Consider the following 15,795-nt stretch of genomic DNA (forward strand, 5'->3'; position numbering starts at 1 on the left):
CATTAAGGCTTACTAGTCATCTCCCAGAGAGGCTAGAGGGAAGAAAAAAATGTCTAAACCATCTCCATTTATAAAACATATTTAAAATCAGAGAATGTTAGGTACGTTGAGGCTGAGGGCACCATTAGGTGGCCAAAGTATATCAGAAAAAAATAACCGTTAAATGTGAATGTATACCGAGCCAGTTCCCCCGATGTCCAGCTGCAGTCCTTGTAATCTGTTATGTAGAAAAAAAATAATTCATTTGCACTTGTATTTACTCTTCCCTTCCCAAGGCTTTTTTTTTTTTTCTGTTTTAATAGGCCTAGAACCCCTAATAAAAGAGAGCTGAACGAACAGTTTGAATACCAAGGAGTGCAAACACAGGGCCTTGAAAAAAACGGAATCCAACTTTCTCCTTTTACAGATAAAGCAACCAAGACCCAAAAAAGTTGGGTCACTCTCCCAAGGACACACAGCTAACGCAAGAAACTATGCACATCTGATTCCCATTGCTCGTTGCACTCACATTCACCGCGGCTCCTTCAGACTTATGCAGCAGGCCCTCGAAGGCCTAGTCCCACAGGACGAAGAGTTCGCAGAATCAGAAGCCATACCAATAGTAAGATTTTATCCCTCTGGTATTCGCTAAGTGTTTGCTAAGTGCCAAGAGATGGAACACCAAAGATAGACTCACGCACCTGCTTTGCCAGATTTACCTTCACGTTTGATGAGATGATGACTGATGAGTAAAAACATCAATGAGTGTGACACTTTCAGAGAATGTTATGTATTAAAACACTAAACCAGGATGGTACGACAGGGAGTGAGGAGGAGGGGACTGCTTTGTCCTAAAATAAGACAGTTGTTTTCGTGTTTTCATTTAAAATGGGGTGTCTGGGAAAATACAACATACCAAGGAGATGACTTACATGTTCTCATTCAACCTCCAGTTCATAACAGTATTTCAGATCACCACTTCAAAGGAGGTTCAGACAGCCAACTTCGAGAGTTCCAGACCCGTCCACGTGAGTCACCTGACATCATTAACAGAACACACCAACTCCTTTCTGTCCAGAACTCCAGCTGAGGCTTCACAGCTCTGACACTGCTGGCTCCACGGCACCATCATTCAGCAGGGCAAAGGAAATTTGGCTCTGTACGTTTTGCTTTCTAAGGTAATCATGAAATCATAGAACTGAGAACTCATCTGGTCCAACCTTCTTATTTCATAGACAAGGAAATGGAAGCTTGGAAAAAAGGGACCATCCCAGTCCATCAGTAAGTTATGTCCCCTCCAGCCTCCAAACCAGGCTGGGCGTGATTGGCCAATTGCACTAATGTAAAAGTCCCAGGTTTGCTTGCACGTTGGCATGGACTTCCAATCCTCCAACGATTTTTAATGTATGTTTAAGAAGAGAAAGCCCTGCTCCCTCGCTCTCTTTTCACGGGGACCTGCAGTCCAGAAACCATCCAGATATCTGACAATGCACTATTGGGGCTGGGTGACATGTTTTGTTTGATTTTCAGGCATCCTCTATTGTGCAGAAAGACTCGGCTCCTGCTCCTGCTCCTGCTCCAAACCAAAAGCTGTAGGATGCGGTGAGAGAAGCGAAAGTCAGGGACAACACAGAAGCCAAAGTATTTTAGCTTTTACCTGAGTCTAGAAGTCCTCCCGCAATGCCTCGGGGTGCTCTAGGCTGGGCGGTACAGTGGTCAATAACACGGGAAGAAAGAGGCCTGAGGAGACCGGCTTTGAACCAATGAATGAAGCGCCCCAGCCCTCCTCCTTCCCCCAGCTTGAAGCAATTGGGGAGGGTTTGAGCAGTGGCCATAGCTGATTGGCAGTGCTTCCTTCTCTGCCCTTGCTGGCTTCTGCTGCAGCTGGAGCTCTGAGAACGTACCATTTTCCTCCCTCTGACCCCTGCATTAGCAGGAATAAATGAATTCCTTGGGTGGAGGGGGAATGCTGGAATGCAATTCAATAATTATGGGCACCAGCTCTCAGAAAAGAAAGTACTAAAAACAGGAACACCAACTCCAGCCACCATCTGGTGCCTTCCAGAGCAGGCCCCCAGGGTCCAAGTTCCAGGCAGACAATAAGGCTGGTAGCTGATTAGAGAGTAATCATCTGGATTCTCCAGGCTCTCTCCATCACTCATCAGGCAGGACGACACCCCTCTCAGTGGTAAAATATTGCTCCCTCGACCACTAGCCACATACCAGCACAGCTGAGGCAGGGACTTGGTTTTCAATGCAGCTGCTGCGCCTGAGGGTGAGCCCAGTGCAGTTGCCATTGTCATACTATACCTCAGTTCCCCTATTTATAAAAGAGGCATAAAACAAGCCACCCTCTGCTCACTACCTCAGCCCCCTGGGCTGCAGAGAGGGTGACCAGATGGGATGGATACATCCCAGGGAGGGACAGGCTGGGAAGAAACACATTCTCCTCCATTACTCTGGGTCCCCTGGGGAAAGTGAATATCAGGACCCAGATGTACTGAGTGACTCCAGTACCATCTGACATCTGCCTACCAAGTTGAATGTTGGAGCTGAGAGCTTGGTTGTTGGAGTCAGACAGACCGGGGTCCCGGCTGGGTCACTTATGACTATGTGACTGGGCGTAGTGACTTCTTCCTGAGCCTGACTCTTCCCACCTGTAAAATGGGTTTAATGAGAGCACCCTTCTCACAGGTGCTTTCAAATGAGACCACAGGACAGAGGGCTTAGCCCAGCACCTGGCACACATGGTAGGTCTCGGCAAATGCTGAATCATGGTATTATTTTTACTGTGTAAATGTTAAAGAATCACCTACAACATAGATACCACCACGATTCTGAGGCAAGAGATCCAGAGAGTGGGCCAGGTTGTGACACTAAAACTTCTCTGGAAGAAGGGCTCTGTCGCCCTGAGGGCTGCAAGCTGCTCCCACACTCTCAATACCACCTTCGTCCAGGGTATTTTCATCCCCAAAGTTCCTTCCTCCGTATTTCATCCGATCCTCACCACGGCCCTATAAGGAGGGCAGGGTGAGTAGGCTTCCTGAGTCCATACTTAGAGGAAAACGAGTCTCAGAGAGGTTAAGTGATTTGTCCAAGGTCACACAGCAGTCACAAGTCCAGTGCTGCCTGACAGGGCTAGAATGAGAGGGAGATGAGTGAGGTGCCTCAGGTACAAAATTTAAGAAGGCACTCACTTGCTCAACCCTGAGAGTGAGCATCTCCTTAAATTCTTCCCTGCAGCCTGACTCCCATCCATGGGCCCTTCCCAGAGCACTGAGGCTGCTGCCTCTGCACACTGCCACTGCAGGTCAGCCTTGCGTGAACCTGCCCCCAGAGCCTTGGGGCAGCCAACTCCACTGGCTGGGCCGGGCGTCTCCCTCTGTCAGGATCCAGGGCTATTTTCCCAGAGTCCTGCGACTAGACCCACTTTCCAAAGGAGTGGAATGGAATAGAAGGAAGAAGTAGTGTCATGACAGCCACGTGAGGCTGCCTTGCATCCTTGAGCCTGAAGACAGTCTGCGCCAGGCCCCTTGGAGGCCACACAGCCTCCAACAGCCTGAGGGAGAAGTGGGTCGGGACAGGCAGGCCATGTGGACATCTCCCAGGATGGTGCTTCTTGATACTGGCCTGCCCAGTTAAGCTCTCCTCTCTCCAGCCCCTCAGAGCCCAGCTAGGCCCCAACTCAACCTTCCCAATACCTCACACAAAGTGTGGGAGGCACAAACTAACTACAGGTTTATTTTGAATCTGAAAAAAAAAATTTTTTTTCTAATGTTTTGGATGATTACATGTATGATTAGACAGCTTGCTGGAGTCTGGATTAATACGTATTTAAATACTTTTATAAAGAAACAACACCTGTGCACCTAGGGGACTTCTAGGGTAGCGGGCAGCTGTGGAGGGTTGAATGCTGCTATTCTGGGGTTCAAATCCCACTTCCCCTAGGCAAGGCGCTCACCTGCCCTGAGCTCATTCTCTCCATAAAAAAGGATGAGAACAGTACCACCATCTTCAGGTTGTTGCTATTGCAAAAACCAGCTAGAATGTAGCAAGTGTCTATAATGGGTCAGGTACTGAATTTCATTTTTTTCTAACACATATTATTTAAAACTCACAACTCTGCAGGTTTTTAATTTTTGAGGTGTAACATATACAATAAAGAATATAAAACATTGGCATGCAGCTCCATGAACTTTTATGTGCATATATTCTATCTTCTAATCAAATCTCTGTCAATGTAGATCAGTCTTGCCTGCTTATGCTTCATATAAATGGACTCACAATATGTGCTCCTTTGTGGCGAGCTTCTTTTACTCCATTTTATGTTTTTGAAAATCATCCATGTCGCCGTGTATATAGACTTATAATGTAATTTTTTGTATTTTATATGACTGTTTAGAATTCCATTGTGTAACTATGCCACAATTTGTTTATCCATTGAACTAGTTGCCATCATCATCATCACCCCATTTTGTAAGAGGGGAAACTGGGACTCTAAGCTACTTACTAAGTTTTTAGTCTGAGGTCACACAATGAGGTTGACTCTGAGCAGGGCCTTGAACCCAGGTCCCTGACTTCAAAATAAGCTTCTTACCTGGGCAGTGGAGTCTCCCATCCCTTTGAAGTACTGGCGTGGGCAGAAATGAACTCTGTCCTGTGTGGTCATCAGCTCCTTCTCCCTGAGGTACAACTGGGAGTAAGGGGGCAGCTACCTAACTGGCTCCAGGTGGTAAAAAAAAAAACTGCCTCAGGTTTGGCCATTGCCAATATTTACTTTCACTCTACCCCAAGCTGATAGCACAAGTGTGGTCGTCATTCACAGCCCTGTACCTTGAGACCTGGCCTTTGCCAACATGCTGGTACAAATGCAAGCAGCCAAAAACAGTGGAGGCAGCCTCATGACTGACCGGCAGCTGACTTTCATGGGCAGGAGGGAGAGAACCTGACCTGGCACGTGGGCAGCCCCTGCCCTGGCTCCTCAGGGATTAGTTTCCCACAATGGTAACTCAGGTATAACCCTTTGGGACTCCTCCAAAAAGCACTGTAGGCCCTCAGGCTAGAAGTTTTCTCTGTAACCCAAGTTTTACCCACCAAGAGGTGGGTCACCACAGGGCCCCTCAGTGCTGACTTAACTCAAAAAAAGGCTGAGGTTTCGTCCTACTTCTCAACCCTCTGAATCCCCCTGCTTGCTGCCCAGCAGACCAGAGGCCAGCCTGAGAAGGGCCATCCACATGGCAGTAAGTGAATAGTGCAAAGTGTGACTTGTCTCTCCTGGCCCCCGCCCCCTCGGAACTCAGGAAGAGTTCCAGTCAGTCCAGCCAGACCTGATTAAATGGTTGGCTATGTGCAGGGTGGGGAGACCCCGGGGGAAGAAGGGCACAGGGCCAACTTCAAGGCGCCCCAGGGCATTCTTTTTTTGTTGATCATTAACAGAAGCTACCCTGCCACAGGCAGAGAAGGGGAAAGTCCAAGGGGGTGACCTGTCCCCTCCTCCCAGGCCCCATCCTCCAAACACACCAATCCAAGGCCTCTTGGGACATGAGATCATGACACTCAGTGGAGAGGGTGTGTGCAGAGTCATCTAATCCAACTGGCTGCCTCTAGTGACCCTGTAAAATTACAAAAGACCAAGGGAGATGGGAACTAACTCCAGTTGATTTGCAGTTACTATGTGCTCGGGACTGTGCCAAATGTACTCAGTGTGCCAGCCTGTGGCATGGTGGTGAAATGAGATGATGGAGCTGGCCTGCCCGGGTTCAAATCCTGACGCTGCTAGCTGTGTAACAGATTAGTGAACTCTGCACCCCAATTTCTCCATGTGTAAAATGGGGATAGTACAGAACTTCCTCCATGGGGTCATCGTGAACACAAGTTAACACACATGTTCTCAGACTACCTGGCACTTATGAAGAGCTGTCATGGTTAATGGTCCACTTGATCTTCACAATCATCCCTTGAAATACAGATGGAAATCCAAGGTTGAGTCAGTTGCCCAATGTACAATGTGGTATAAAGAGAGTTGGCACTTGAAACCAGGTCCAAGGACTCCAACAGCCCTTCTTCCTCCATGCCATGGAAGCTTCCTCCTGTCATGACCCTGTCTGCCCCTTTAGTATCCAGTGCTTCATGACCCAAATGGCTGCAAAGCCAGCTTATGTCTGCCCTCACATTCTCTCCAAGGCCCTCCTTTCACCACAATGCCACTGAGGAACAGCAGGCTCTCAAGTCTTCCTCCTTAAAATGAGGCTTCCAGGCCTAAAAAGGGAAGTCATTGCTCAGTAGTCTAAATAGTTCATTTCTTTGAGCTGCTCCAAGGAAAGATCTTTAGCCAAGGGCCACACCATGGGTTGCAGGGCCAACAGCCACAGAGGCCCTGCCCAGCCAGGGCAGACCTTGTACAGGCCCCCAAACCAGAGATGCCCCAAGGTCCAGGGCAGGAGGTGGGAAAGTAGGCCTCGTGCCCCAGAAAGTTGCCTAACATAGGCGAGCCTGGCCTTTCCTGCCCTACTTTCCTTGGCTTAGACCTTACTTACCTCCAGTTCCCTCTGCCTGGCTCCTACCTTTCCCAGGCTGTAGATGAGCTCATTGACAGAGGTCCCCTGCCAGTCTGGAGCAAAGGATTGCTACTGAGGCCCTTTCATCTTCTAATGCCCCAGAAAAAGAATGGGCCTGAAAGAATTCTATTTCCTTTCCCAAGTAGCTTTGGACCTACCTCCTCTATCTTTAAGATCTGAAAATCATACTCTTGGGCAACCATGCACGAGCCTGGGTGGCTAAATCCCCATGGAGACAAAGCCTGGGGACATAGAGCTTCCCCAGGCCATAGAGAGCCTCCCCTTGTCTTTACAGACAACCTCCACACTCCAGGGCTTCCCAGAGTTAAAGCCTCAATGCCTCCCTCCATCTTCATGATCACTCAAGGGACTGACAATGTAGGATATTCTGGGCAGACAGTGGTATGCTTAGTCCCCTTTGAATCCAACCAGTGTCACCATGAGTGGGGAATTAGTAAGGTGTCTGCAACATGCCCATGTATGCCTACAGGGAATGAGCTCAAGGTGAGCGATTAAATGTCTTTTTTCCCTTTTGTCAGAGGAAGATCACATGTCACTGCCACCATTATCATCACCACTACCACCGCCACCCCTCCCCGTACACAGTCATCCCCTCCTAAAGGGGCAGAGGCCCAGGTTCCTTCAATCCCCAAAGTCCTGCTTTCCCCATTCCTCCACACCAACCTTTATTCTACAAGAGATAATAGCCCCTTTTTTCTACCTCATACTCTTAGCCCTCAGCAACCACCTACCTGCTGGCCAGGGAAGGAAGAGTCAACAGAGTACATAAGATAGGTCTTAGCCTCAAGGACGGCCATTGCCCAGCCAGTATCTGCCGCAGACCCAACTACCTTGGGAGAGGCCAGGTGGAATCAAGGTGGAAATTCAGCTTACCACCCACCAAAAAAATAAAAAAACCTTACTGAGTGCAAGTAACCAAAGGCAGCCAAGTCTCTCTCAAATAGCAATATCCATCCCTGCCTCCCCAAAAAGAAATCCTCCCAAGAACCAGACTAGGGGTTTTTCAGAAAGATCCAATCTCTCTGGCAAGCAAAACATCCCCTCTAAGTGGTCATCTGGCGTTGGCTGTGGTGCTTCTAGTCAAGACCTCACCCCTCCCATCTTGTTAAGCTGACAACTTAACAAGTCTGCATGGCATCAGGGTGTAAAGATGACTTAAGGCATTGGGACTTGCTCACGACTTCCTGTTATGCTAGCCATTTTAATACCCACTTCCCTTTAACAGCCCTCCCAATACAGAAGCACATGTCAGATTCAGGTGAAACCATGTCCCCAGGTGATTGAGCCCCTCACCAGACTGGAGGCTCCTCTCCAAGCCTGCAATGTTTCATCCTACTCATCCCAGGTAGGTTAAGATGATAAGGCTTCATGCAGGTCAACTTCCTGTGAGAAACAAGCCTGAAGAACTCAAACAGCTCACGCAAATCCAGGCGTGTTGGCATGCCATGTGCTATGTCCCCCCTTCACCATTTCGGAACCCTCACAGCACCCAATGAATTAAGATCACAGGCTGGGCAGAGAAGACTGGAAGCCCCCATGCCTCAACTTTCCTCAAGAACCTCCAAGGCCACACCAGTAGGCAAGGCTGGCCCCTAGTCAACAACCATCATACTGGGCAGGTAATATGAAAGTATAGGCCGCTTTGCAATAAACCTCCACCCAATCCTCTCTAAGCTCAATGTATTTTCAGCATCAATAGAGGTAGCCATTGGTTTTGGCTATAAGGTTAAGAAACCGGCCAATGCCCCCCTCCTCCTCCCAGTTACTTGCCACACACACAGGAGACAAACCTACAAAAACCACAAACCAAGTGAAATCAGCCTCACGATCAGTGTTTCTTGAAAAAAAAAACGGGGTTTATTGATTTTTAAACTGCAAATAGTCGTTACAAAAAGTTTTCTTTAAATAAATTCACACAAAGAAGAGGAAATAGAAAGCGACGATAGTGACCAGCAAGAGGAATAATAATTACATTCATCTTAATGTGTGTGTGTGCCAGTTCTGTTTGCACTAACATTGGAAAACTCCAAGCCTGGAATCCAGAACCATAAATCTGCGATCGGAATGTCTTGAGATGGGCACGTGGAAGTCAAAGGGTTTCTTTTTTTTCCTTTTTAGAAGCTATACATGGAAAGTTGTTTTCCTTCTGTACTGTCACAGAACTTCTACATACATTCTCAGTCCTAGTTGTGAAAGGCCTAAAGAGAAAGAAACTCAATTTGCAGTCCAACACAAAGGGGGGAAATTTCTAAAATAAATAATCCAACAGTTTTTTGCATTTTTTTAAATTAATTTTTCATTTTTTTAAAATAAAATAACCAAAAAAGTGTAGTTACAAAAATGTCGTTGAAGAATAATATATTAAAACTGTGGAAAAAAAGGAAAGACACGTCACAAAATTTTAAGATTAATATGAAGATCATAATTTAACATAAAAGAATATATTCTATGGATTTGTCATCCCGATAAATATGAACAAAATTAACAAAAAAAAGCATAGTTTGGCAATAAATACGTTTTGATAAGTTAAATAAGCTTTTTTATATTGATGTGCAGTGACAAGCAAAATTTTTGCTCTCCAATTTCTGAAAGTTATATGAAGTTTAAAACCCAGGGAAAAAAGCATGGCGTGAGTGCTCTAAGGATAGACCTACGGTATTCTAGAGCAAAAACCATTAAAGCTACTTCTACGGGAAATCGTTTTACACAGATATTGTATGTGGAATGAATACCATTAACTCTCACCCCTTACATGTTTTTTTTTTTTAGCTTTTCTTTTTTTTTTTTTTTGTTATTTTTTTGAAAGATGTCACATATGAACTGGGGAACTTTAGCACCAAAATCAAGTCTCTCATAGTCCATCTAGCTTCCCCTTCCTCCCCACTTAAAAAAAAAAAAGAAAAAAAATAAATCACAAAGTCCCACTTATGTCACAATCTTCATCCACTTTTTCAGTCTTCCTTCCTGTAGACCTACACCAACCCAGGCAAGATCAGTCAACAGAGGTTCAGGTCGGGAAGAAAAAGGTTTTGAATGTCAAGATACGTTTCCCCAAAAACCCAAGTCTGGAAACAACTCTCCCAAGAGGGCGTAGGGGGTATATGCTGGGGAGAGGGGGAGAAGGAAGTGTGTGGGAGACTGAAGTAAGGGAAGGTGCAGTTGCATCGCCAGTGGAGGGAGCTGCTGGTCCTGGGTCCCCTCCCCCTCCCCCCTCCCCATGGGCAGAGGCTCCGGGAGGCCCACGGGTGCCCTCTGGCGCTGAAGAGGTAATGTAGTCACAGTGACAAAGTTAGATTACAAGGCACTAAGTTGCTTCTGTAAACTGTTACTGCTTTTTCTTTTGTGATTTGGCACTTAAGGCTTAAGCCAGAAAAAAAGGCATCTACTGACAAATATGGGACTTGTCTGTTATGCATGGTAAGTGGGCTATAAAATCAAGGGGAGAGGGTTTCAAGCCAGAGGAAGCTACTGACAAATTGACTTGTCCTCATGGTAAGGGGTTAAAAGGGAGGAGAAGGAGGGGCATTCCAAGGTTCTGGAGGAAAGGAGTTGAGCTTAATCTTGTTAATGTAGGGGTGGTAAGGTAGGGAGGTGAGGATAGGGGGTATGGGGTGGGGGGCTGGAGTGGGCAGGGGGTCCCTCCCTACCCTGGTTTAGTCATCTGAGATGGAAAGTCTGCTGAAAATGGGCAGGCGTCTTGAGTTGTCCAAGGTGGGGGAGTCTGAGCCACTGTGGCTGCTGCTGGAGCTGCTCAGGTAGCCCTCCTGGTCCGAGAGAGAATCCTGAGGGCTGGGGGGAGAGTCAAACATGTGAGGGGACTCGGACATGGGCCGGAAGAGGAAGGTGGTCGGAGAGCCACCTCCAGGCAGCCCCATGCTAGGGGCAAAGAGGCTCGCCAGCTCCTGGCTGGAGAAGGCAAAGGGGTTATTGGTGCCATCGGGCAGGGTGGGTGAGCCCAAGAGGTCATCAGCACTCAGGATGGGGGGTGGGGTGATAGACGTGGGGCTGTCCAGCAGCCCCGTGGCAGCGGCGGTGGCAGCGGCACTGGGAAACCCAGCAAAGCTAAAGCTATGCTGGAGGCGGGGACGATCAGCAGAGAGGTCCCGGGCCCCTGCAAGGGCACGGCGCTCCTCAGCGTTGTGGATGAAGTGGCAGCGAGGCCCATATGGGCAAAAGCCGATGGTGTGGAAGGTGCGGCACAGCTCCGTCTTGTACTTGGGGTGGCGGGTCAGGCTTCGGAGCTCGTGGATGCCGTGGGCGAACTGGCACTTGTCCCCGTACTTACAGGCACCATTCTCCTCGAAGGGGCGGCACAGCTCCGTCTTGTAGCGGCTGGAATTGACCTGACCGCTCCCCGGCTGCTTCTGGGTGGGCAGCAGCCGATCGCCCCCTTCTGAGAAAGAGCGGTCTCGGAAGCGACTATCCCGAGAGCTCAGAGCTGGGGCTGGCTCACCCTTGAGGCTGCTGAGGAGCTGGTTCTGGTGGAACTTGGTGCTGGGCAGGGTGACGGAGTGCCTCCGGGAGTAGCTCCCGCCAGTAGGGGTGCCCACCGCCTTCCTGTCCAGCAGGCAGCCCCCTGCACTGGGAGTATTGTAGTTGAGCATCTTGTTACCCTGGAGAAAAGAGAGGGGAGAGGATGGTTAGTAACAAAGACCATCCACCAGGCCCAAGGAGGGTACCCATTAAGGGCAGCCCCCTCCACCATCAGAAATGCCCCATCTCTCTCCAAGGAACCATCCCTACCTCTGCCCTGGCAAGCCCCCCTTCCTCCTTCTTCCAGACCAGCCACCAGGATTTACTTTGACCCCATGCATTAAAACACACACACACAAACTTCTGTCCTGTATAATTGTTTTATGCACACACCCTACCTCACACAGTCCCTTGGAATGCACCCCCATATCCTGTCCCTAAAGCTAACACTTTTATCCATAAAATCCAACTTCTATAGCTCTGAAATAGATTCCTCAACTCAAAATAACTCACAAAACTCAGACCTCTCTAGAGTGCCCCTCCCCCTAACAAAAACAGGTACACCTCAGGAGACTATGAGCTCTCCCCTCTTTTAATCAGTCACTGCTTAAATGACCCCACCACCACCTGGCCTAAGACTCTCAATTTCCTCCTTCTGAAGAGTTCCCTTCCTTTGGCAACAGGTTTCCAGACTGCCTTTGCTTTATCTTGCTGGGGGGGGAGGAGAAATCCCCTGTCTGGTATTAGGAGGGAAGAGGGATTCCTGAAACTAAAATTCACTGCCCCGTGCTCCCGGAAGGAGTGCCTTCCATAATGCTCTCCTCACTATTCCTTGCCCACCCCACCCCCCTCCACTGGGAAGATGCCTTTGCAATTAGTCTTCTGGCTCCGTGAGCAGGCTGGAATAAGAGCACCAGTGTTTAATCTTTAACGCTGGGCTGCAGGTGGGGAGGAAAAGGAAAACACCAAATCCCACCCCTCCACACACACACACACACACACACACACACACACACACACACACACGCAGTGGATCTGGAGGGTGGGGGGCAGCATGACCACAGGAAGGTTTCTGTTCTAATGGAACCCTGGTCACCTGCCCTAAGTGTACCCAAGAATTGGAGAGGGTGCTGGGGGTGGGGGTGGGAGGGCGGTAAGGGGACATGACTGGGAGTTGGCTCTCAGCCCATGTGGGTGTCATTGTGCAAATTCTAAAGTTGGTCCCTTAGGATCAGCTGCGGGTGATCGGGAATCTGTAACTGCAACCACCCCACGGGGCGGATTACAGGAACCAAGTAGAGAGCCGGTTCCTAACAATGAGGTTCATTTAAAAAGTCCTGAGGGGGGAGGGGGCAAGAGAAAAAGAAATAGATCAAAGAGTGAGAGCCAGGGAAAAGGAAGAAGTGCGGGAGAATACAGGCAGCCGCAGCCGCCAAGACAACTGGAGTTTGGGAGAGTGCAGGGAGGGAAGGAGGCAGAGATTCCAACTTTTAAGATGTTTCTCTTCAGCTCCTCGGTGTCCCTGCACCCCAACCCTGCAGCCCTGGGGCCCTGGCAGCTGCGCGGACTGGAGAAGCAAGCTGGGAAAAAAGAGCAACATGACCCGACGTGTTTAAAAGAAGGTAAAACACTTTAGCAATTAAAAGTAGCCTAGCAGCTTCCCTCCTTCTTCGGAAAGAAAACTGGAAGAAGGGGCTTTGGAAAAATTAATGTCCATAGTTTTTTTTTGCTTTGTACACTTAAACCGCCCTGCTGAAACATTTCGGGTTTAAAACTTGCTTTTTCTCACACTAGCTGGCAAGTTACACAGCTTAAGGAGCCTCCCCCCCAACTGCCCCCCAACCTCAATAACTCCTTCCTCACTAAGACCCTTGACTTCAGACCCGCACTTTGTCATCACGTCCCCTCACCCACCATGGCCACAAGCCGTGGTCCCCCAAAACACAACTGGGTTAACCCGAGTCTCACTCTCACCCCCAAAGTCTGCAGCACAACTGTCTATCCTAAGAGGAAGCCTGGCCGAACTGGGGCGAACTGAAGTCCCACTGCAAACTCATTTTGCAACATCCCTTTTAATCACAACTCTTGGCCTTTTGCTCGCAGATTCCCAGCCCCTTAAAAAAAAAACAGGCGAAAATCTCCCAGCAAAACGTCGTCCTGGGATCACTTCGCCAACGGAGCCCTCTCCCAACCCCACAGGCGGGCAATGTGGCTAATGACTCGAAGCCCTCCTGCGGCGGGGAGACCCAGAGCACACACGGGGAAACAGAGCAGACCAGCGAAACTGAGCTCAAGCAGCATGTTGGAAACGAAAAATCACCGAAAAATTGCCCCAATCCAGTCCAATGCCCTGCGTCCCCCGGGCAGCTCCGCAATGCAAACGTCGCCCCCCAAAACTCTAGTCTCCAGATTCCCATGTAATCCCCGCCAGGAACTGTTGAAACTCAAAGGGTGGGGAGGAGAGAGCTAAATTCCTTCAAACGAAAGGGAGGAGACAGGAAATGGGGGGAACAGAACTATCTCGCCTTTCCCACTCTTCCATTTTCCCAGACCTAAACTTTTGGGGATTTTCTTTCTTAAGCAAAAGAGAAAACAAAGTGAAAAAGCAAACGCTTCGCCCTCACTTTACCTTGCATAAAACTTCGCTCAAGTCGAAGATGGTGGCAGACACGAGGGTGGTGGTCATCGTGGGTGCTCGTACGGGGCAGGGACGAGGATCTGGTGTGTCGCGAAGGTCCCGGTGCGGGGAAGGCGCAGCCTCCGGCTCTCGCGTCTGGAATCCCACACGCCTGCTCCCGGCGCCCCTAGCCTTTCTGACTCTCTCAGGCTGCGGCGCGCGAAGCCCAATTTATAAAGTTAATCTGGGGGAGGAGGAGCTTTAAACTTATTTAAATGAGGAAGAGGAGGAAAAAAAAGTTGATTGACACTGAAGTTGAATCAGCCATGCGGTCAAACTCGGGAAAAAAAAACTTTCAAAAGGAAGAAGGGGGAGGGGAGACGAGGAAAGAAGGCGAGGAAAAAAAATCCCCACTCCGAGCCGCTCACAACTTTTTTTCTTAAAGAGGAAAAGTTTCGAGTCCGCTCGCTTTGCTACCCGGCGCCCTAGTCTGGGGCCGCGCGCGGCGCGGAGGGGGAGGGGCGCGTTCCCCTTTGTCAGCCTGTGAGCCCGGCTCTGTGACATCAGTCATTCCACTCTTTGGGGTTCTTGTTGTGTTGTTGTTTTTTGTCGAGCAGGAAGGTGAGCTCGACTTTCTCTTTTTGCAAGTGGGAGCAGAAGCCCGTCTTGTGCCTCGCTGTGGTTTCCATCTTGAGATCTTTCCTGAAACTTCTCCAAAGGCCCCGCACAACTTTTTCCCGAGTTTTCTTCCTCACTAGGCTCCTCTCCCCTAACCCAGCTGGGCGAGGGGATTGGCAATTCGGGACGTACAAAGCCTTCAAGTCTAAGATTTTACGTTTTTTTCAGAGGGGGGGCAGGGGTTGGGACTTTTTCCCCTAGGAGGGCCTGGCCTGGCGCGGGTGAGCGCAGTAAGATTTAGCGCGCCGCACGCGTCTACACTCGCGCTCGCTTTGCAGCCGGCACTCTGCGTGAGGCGGGGGCGGGGGGGGGGGGTTTCGAACACCGCCCAGGCGAATTGTTTACTTTAGCAGGTTTTGGAGCTGTTTTTATTTCACACTTCCAATCTTCAAACTTTTTTCTAAAGAAAATCTGAATCTTCATGAACACCCCTTCCTTCTTCCACTCCCCCCCCCCAAAAAAAAACCACCCAGCAGCACAACTTTCCGCGCGCGCTCAGAACTGGGCCGCGCTGAAAAAACACAAATACACGCCTAGACGCTTGAACAATAAAAAAGTTACTTTGGCAAGAATGAAATTAAAGAGATGGGGGAGGCGACACTTTCAACTTATTGTTGTTCCTCCCCCGCCCCCACAGGAACGGAACATATGGCTTGTCACGCTGCTCTGTTTGGGCGGGATAGGGGGAGGGGTATGGGATCCTCGAAACCGAAAGGCCCCCAATAGATTTTAACTCCTTTAAAAACTGTAAAATATGTATTTATTTATTGTTAGGTTCGGGTGTTCCTCCACCCACCCAAGTAAGTTATTAACGTGTCCCCGACCTGCCCCCGCGCCTTGGCCAAGGTGCCTAAGTGAGGACCCAGGCGGAAACCGCAGGGCTGCGTTTCTTTCCTATTCCCCCGCGTGCCCCACCACCTCCTCGGCCCGCGCACGTTTCTTCCCAGCACTCTAGGCCTCCAGGTCTGTTATGAAACTTGGTGCACTGAGTGGCTAAGAGCGGGTTCCATTGCGATGTAATTAGGTCACCCCATTATGAGCACGTTTCTCTGGAAAGGACGGGGCGGGCCGAGCAGAGCGCTCGAGTCGGACTCTCACCACCACTACCGCGCGGGCGCGCGCGCGCACACACACACACACACACACACACACACACACACATTATACTGCATTTTTTATTTGTTCGTCAACCTCCGAGCAAACCTAAGGACACCTTCCAAATTACAACTGTTTTAGGAACCGGCTGTTTTTCATCTTTACGAAACACAGCTTTTACTGCAACCACGAATCTACGCGATCCCCAGCCCGGTCTGCTTTTATTTGTCTTGACTTAAATTGATAGCCCCCATTTTTAACCCGGCTGCTGCCCTTTGCTTTATCTTTTGCTGCTGTCCAGCCGCCTGTTGCTTCCCTTCCCCTGCTCCCATTTTGCAGCTTTTCTTGAAATCTGGCAAGCGCCCGAAAGGGAAA

At 49.4% G+C, this 15,795-nt stretch overlaps 1 protein-coding gene across 1 annotated transcript; it reads right to left on the bottom strand.

Moving 5' to 3' along the window:
• Positions 1–9,312: 9,312 nt before the first annotated feature.
• Positions 9,313–14,155, bottom strand: ZFP36L1 (ZFP36 ring finger protein like 1). The gene is made up of 2 exons (XM_016131323.2): positions 13,660–14,155; positions 9,313–11,170 (listed from the first exon to the last, which is right to left on the bottom strand). Exons 1-2 carry the CDS (start codon positions 13,714–13,716, stop codon positions 10,211–10,213), a joined length of 1,017 nt encoding a protein of 338 aa, XP_015986809.1. The 5' UTR covers positions 13,717–14,155; the 3' UTR covers positions 9,313–10,210.
• Positions 14,156–15,795: the final 1,640 nt, after the last annotated feature.

The sequence above is a fragment of the Rousettus aegyptiacus genome, unplaced genomic scaffold (assembly GCF_014176215.1).
Source record: "Rousettus aegyptiacus isolate mRouAeg1 unplaced genomic scaffold, mRouAeg1.p scaffold_m13_p_3, whole genome shotgun sequence".
In the NCBI taxonomy this organism is placed as follows: domain Eukaryota; kingdom Metazoa; phylum Chordata; class Mammalia; order Chiroptera; family Pteropodidae; genus Rousettus; species Rousettus aegyptiacus.

What these genes read in the sequence shown, in the direction of transcription:
- ZFP36L1 (XM_016131323.2), bottom strand. Translation starts at nt 13,716, where the DNA reads ATGACCACCACCCTCGTGTCTGCCACCATCTTCGACTTGAGCGAAGTT. An exon ending in TGAGCGAAGTTTTATGCAAG is followed by an intron (nt 11,171 to 13,659) that starts GTAAAGTGAGGG and finishes TCTTTTCTCCAG; the next exon opens with GGTAACAAGATGCTCAACTA.